At 40.0% G+C, this 5,059-nt stretch overlaps 1 protein-coding gene across 1 annotated transcript in view; it reads left to right on the top strand.

Moving 5' to 3' along the window:
* Positions 1 to 3,516, top strand: part of LOC109322463 (aryl hydrocarbon receptor-like) — a 76,282-nt gene extending 72,766 nt beyond the window's left edge. Inside the window, exon 10 of the mRNA XM_019553517.1 lies at positions 1,562 to 3,516. Within this exon, the coding sequence (XP_019409062.1) occupies positions 1,562 to 1,717 (156 nt within the window). The 3' untranslated portion in view covers positions 1,718 to 3,516. The remainder of the gene's footprint in view (positions 1 to 1,561) is intronic.
* The last annotated feature ends 1,543 nt before the right edge of the window (positions 3,517 to 5,059 follow it).

The following is a 5,059-nucleotide window of genomic DNA, read 5'->3' as shown; positions in this document are numbered from 1 at the left end:
CCATGAGGAATGGAGTCAGGTCTTGTTGGACGCGCCCAAAACTCCTTCTTGCAGGTGAACAGACCCAAAGCCTTTCCTTTGTATTCATTCTTTATAGTGATAGCTGTCCATACAAGCCTATGAATTCTGCTGAGTCAGACATGAAGGTCATCCTCCTTGTCCTGTTGGCAGGACGTGATCTTCTGGCTTTGCGGTCTGCAATCTTCAGGGAGGTCATTGTTTGTAGTCTGACATCAGGGTGAAGGCATGATATAGTATTTCATAATCCTTAACTGCTGACTCGATGTCGCTGCAACCTTTAACTGCTAAACCACAGAAGGCTATTTTCACCTGCTGCAAGAGGGCTGTCTTCCTTTACATGGTCACACACATACATAATTCATTCTTTCCTTACCTCTTTTCAAACATGCCAGACATACCATAGACCTTACATAAGCATTTGTCTTATTCCAAATTTAAGTTCTAAAATCATGAGACCAATAGGTTAACTATATATATGCTAAGCAATAGGAAATTTAAAATAGATGGTTAATTCCAGAACAGTAATGACTGATTAAAATAGTATGAAAAGTGAATCATAACAAGGTTAACTTTATCTTAATGGCTAAATAATTCATGATAAAAATAGCAAGATAAGCAATTAAAACAATTATAGGTACTGCAATGCAACACCAGCACTCCCACCTGCCCTCCCTGCCCATCACCTAAGCAGGGAGTGCAGCTGGTCAGGGCGTGCACCAGTGCTCTCAGGGGGTGCACGTGCACCCCCGTGCACTCTCTATGTGTCACCACTAGGCCAAGATGTTTCAAAAGGGACCCACTGGGGAGGACCTCAGGGGTCCTTTAGTCCAACGTCCTGCACAAATATAGGATTCATATTCCTTAAACTTTTTTGGTCTCTTGAAAGCCTCCAGTGAAGGAAATTCCACAACTTCTCTGGGGAATGGGTTGGGTTATCTTTGTGTTTGGGTGTCCATATTGAGACCCCTTTGAAAAGGCTGGATGCTCAGAAAATGCTGAGTACCTGCCCTCTGAAAATCCAGTCCCTTTCAGGAGTCTGTCACTGGCACCCCAAATTACGAGTCACTTGCGAAACCATTGGTGTTCAAAACTAACCTCTGTTTTAAGCTTCTGGCCCATCCCACAGTGAAGTCAGTGGGAATCTTTCATTGGCTTCAACAGGAATTGGATCAGCCTATAGTGAATATTGTTCTGGAGAGTATTTCTTGCCATGCACAGCAGATTCTACAGCACAATGTGCTCCTTTCTGCAGAATTGAGCCTTAGGTGAGGTGGCTGAGCTCCAGGACTGCCTGAGGTACCTATCTGACCCTATTACTGGCAGGCACTTCACAGTTGTTAGTGCATGTACCTTCCTGCGTAGGAGGGGAGTGCTGCTTCTGACAGATGGAAAACTCGGGTGAGTTTCCCTAAATCACACAGTAACTCTGGTTGAGTGTGGAACTGATATGGCGTCTCCCATGCTAACACCTTACATTTTTGCCTACAGTGTTTCATGTTCCAATGTGTCTTAAGTATTCTCTCTCTCTCTCTTCTTTTAGCTTGAAAATGATTGTGTTTTAAGCAATGCTAATGTGGGATACTCTGGAGACGGCCTCCTGCCCAATGGAAATCCCGCTCCCTCCAACAAGCTGCATTCCTGCACAGAAGTGCTTCCGAATCATTCTAATCCCTCCAGCAGTGGCTTTTATCTTTGAATAGAAGATTAGATTGGACACAACAGAATTATCCACAGACCAGATGGAGAAAAAGCTGTGTTGAAGTTACAGAATAGAACCATTTCTTCCAGTTATTTTAATTTCTTCTGTATTTTTTTGTGTTTTTTCTTTCGTTCTTTTTTTAATTGACATCATACCACATTGATTGTGATGTGCAGGGGTGAGCAGAAAGGAGGAAGACATTTTAACTTGTGATGGAGTTTAGTTTTTAAAAAGATATTACTGACCTGAGAATTAATGTTGCATCTACAACAGCTTGGGGGTGGAGGGCAACTTTTAATTCTTCACATGCAAACTGGGACAGTGAATCTGTCTGTTATGCACTTGTAAAAACAGCTGGTATTCATAACATCATATTTATATGATTATCTCAGACTGTCTGAGAGTTTTGTCTTCTCTGCTTCATCAGCCTGAGGATTCCAAACTTGAGAGCCTCTTTCCTGTTCTTTCTAAGTTTCTCTGGTAGGATTATCTTCCATAGAAAGGCTGACACATCTGACTACAAAGGAGAATCAGCTTTGAAATGTTTTGACCCAGTTTATGTCTCTTTCTGTTGTCTTTTAAACTGAATATATAGACTGATTGCTCTAAAAAATGTCGTCCCAATATCAACAAGAATTGCTCTGTTGCAGATGTGACATTAACATAACAAAGCTTGCACTTTGATGAAAAGAGTTCTCTATTGCACTAAACTGATTTTTAGTTCTATTGGTATGCAAGGTTGTTCGTTTTCAACACATTTTGCCAGTCTTGAAAATTTAGGCTATTTTTGTTGCCATTGTTCAGTTCAGAGATTCAACAGCGAGGCTATTGTTCTGGCAAAGTTGCACTATTGTATAAAAGGCAAGGTGTGGAATTCCACTAGCTGCAAACAGATTGGAAAGGGTGGTTTCCCTCTGGGCTCCCAGATGCTTTTTAATTGATAGAAGTTTGCAACTGTAGTTGGAGGAGACTTTAGAACTGCATAGAAAAGAGACTCTTAGGGTCATTGCTTATAGCGTTAACTCGCTGACAAATGTGCTTCGTCTTATTGTCAGCCATGTCATATGGAAACGTTGTTTAAAAAAAGAAAAAATGACCTATTTTTTTCCTATTATATGGGTCATTTCACAGCTGGACTTCAAAATTTGTAAGAGATGTTATTGTTAATTGATGCCATAGATTAGATGTGCTGTAGTAAATGTCACTTATTGTGGTTTTGCCGTATTCTTTGTGATATGCCCAGATTGGCTGGTTTTGGTTATCAAAGTACCTAACATTTATTCTGGCAGTAAGTGGATCTAAACCACTAAGCCTGTTTCAGGTTACAGGAGCTCTGTGTAGGTACTGCGTTATTGGACATTAGGAGCAGACTGGCATATAAGCCATATGTTACATCTGTGCCTAAAAAGATTGCAAAGCAGTAGTGGACTTGACTAGTTCAGAGGAAGATTCAGATTTCTGTACAGAAAAGTTTGCAATATGATAAAGAAAAGTATAATGCTAATTTTAAATACTGACATAGTGATATTTTCCCAGAAAAGAAATACAACCCATACATATGTATATAATAACTGACAGATATATTTTTATGCCACTCCAGCGGAGAAAATAATATCTTTCCAAAGCACTCAAGGAGCATCCTTTGGAATGAAAAAATAGACTCTTCAAAGGATCAGAAATTATGGCCACTCTTTATTAAGAAACCTGACATAAAAGAACATCCTTTCTATGTCTTCAGCCTTGGTTTTGCAGTAACTTCCCATCCTTTTCATTTCAATAAATGGTTTTGGATCTCAGCATTTCTGTGATTCCCTTCTTAGCTGTTTGCCTCTTGATTTATTTTTAAACAACCTTGAAACCTAAGCTTCACATTTTTATTCCAGTACAACTCCAAGGTCTGTTAGGAGTGGGCACCTGAACCTTATCATTGGGAACCCCACTGCTTGGTTATTTTTCTCATCATTAAGCAGCACTCATTGGGTGCATCTACACATTAATAAGCCTTTGCTACTGTGCATTAAGTTTAGTACCTCTAATATGTGGTACTAGATAAAGGCGCAGTAGCCACGCTAAAGTGCAATAGCAAGGGCAAATTTTGTGATGCTTAATATGCAGTAGACTCATTCTACTGTGCATTAGCGCATTACAGCATTTTTTGCCATGACATGCTAATGTGCAGTAGAACTGTCCACTGCACATCAAGGTGTCCCACGTAGATGTGCCCATTTGAGTTTCACCATCAGGTTCAGAGGGAGCAGGCTTAACTTTGAAACATAAGCTTTGCCATTTGTCCAGAGCCTACCTCCTTTTAGTTAGCTTCATTTAAAAATGCAGAAATCAAAACTTCTACTTAAAGAATGAGAACTAAGAATATCTAAAGAGGATCCTTTTCAAGAGAGGAGGACAAGCAGAGCAGAGGGATTGTCATACCATACCTGCATGGTCACACTGTTTTTCCATTTCCTCCTGGCCCGTAAGAAAATTATGTCATTTGTGTTAATAGAAATAAAGCCTGAAGTAATTACTAGTCCCATACTATAAGGTCCTGGTATGAGGCCTTAGGTCTGCTTTAGACCTTAACTTGAGTAAATTTATCCTGTGTAACTAAAACCGTTCCTATTTAGAGCTATAAAAACTGCATGCATCATTAGAGAAATTTCTTTCAGATTCAGTTTCCCAAACCCCTGTGACTCCTGAGGTTTGCTCTGTTCTAAGTAATTGGAAATTAATTATGGTGCTGTGGATACACAGTGCAGAGACACTAAATTTGCTGGCAGAGGTCAACGATATATTCAAGGATGCCCTTAGTTATTCCTCATTGTCTCAAATGAGACTGAGTATAGGCCTACACAGGAAGTCAGAGGTGGTAACTGTTTTTGTTGGGTTTTCATTGACAAAGGGGAGATGAAGAATTTCAAATGCCTCCACAAGAGAATAATTTTCCTCATTCATATGAACCAAAAGTGGAGCTGGGAGTGCAGATCCCACGTGCAATTTTGAAAACCTTTCCAAAGCTATTTGGAAAAAGAAAGGTTGAGAAATAGAAACACTTATGACATCTGTAATAGAAAGGGCCTCTTACTGACTGACCAGCTGGCAAAGGACAGCAGGGGGCCTAAATTCTGTGCTTACTCTGTAGTGCACCATTAGGTGGGACTGATTATTTTAAATGTAAAGAGCTAAAACTGCAAAATACAAAGTTTGCTCACAACCATATTTGAATTTGCATCACCCAGATACTCTCAGAACCAGCAGTAAGTTCTGCTCCTTGTACCAGAAACATGCCCTTTCCTTTGTGCTACAGATTCACAGCAGAGCCAGCACAAGCACTTATGCAAT

Source organism: Crocodylus porosus, unplaced genomic scaffold (assembly GCF_001723895.1).
Source record: "Crocodylus porosus isolate Cpor-Errol unplaced genomic scaffold, CroPor_comp1, whole genome shotgun sequence".
NCBI lineage: Eukaryota > Metazoa > Chordata > Crocodylia > Crocodylidae > Crocodylus > Crocodylus porosus.
The sequence above is the reverse complement of the archived record's forward strand: the minus strand, read 5'-3'. Positions and strand labels throughout refer to the sequence as shown.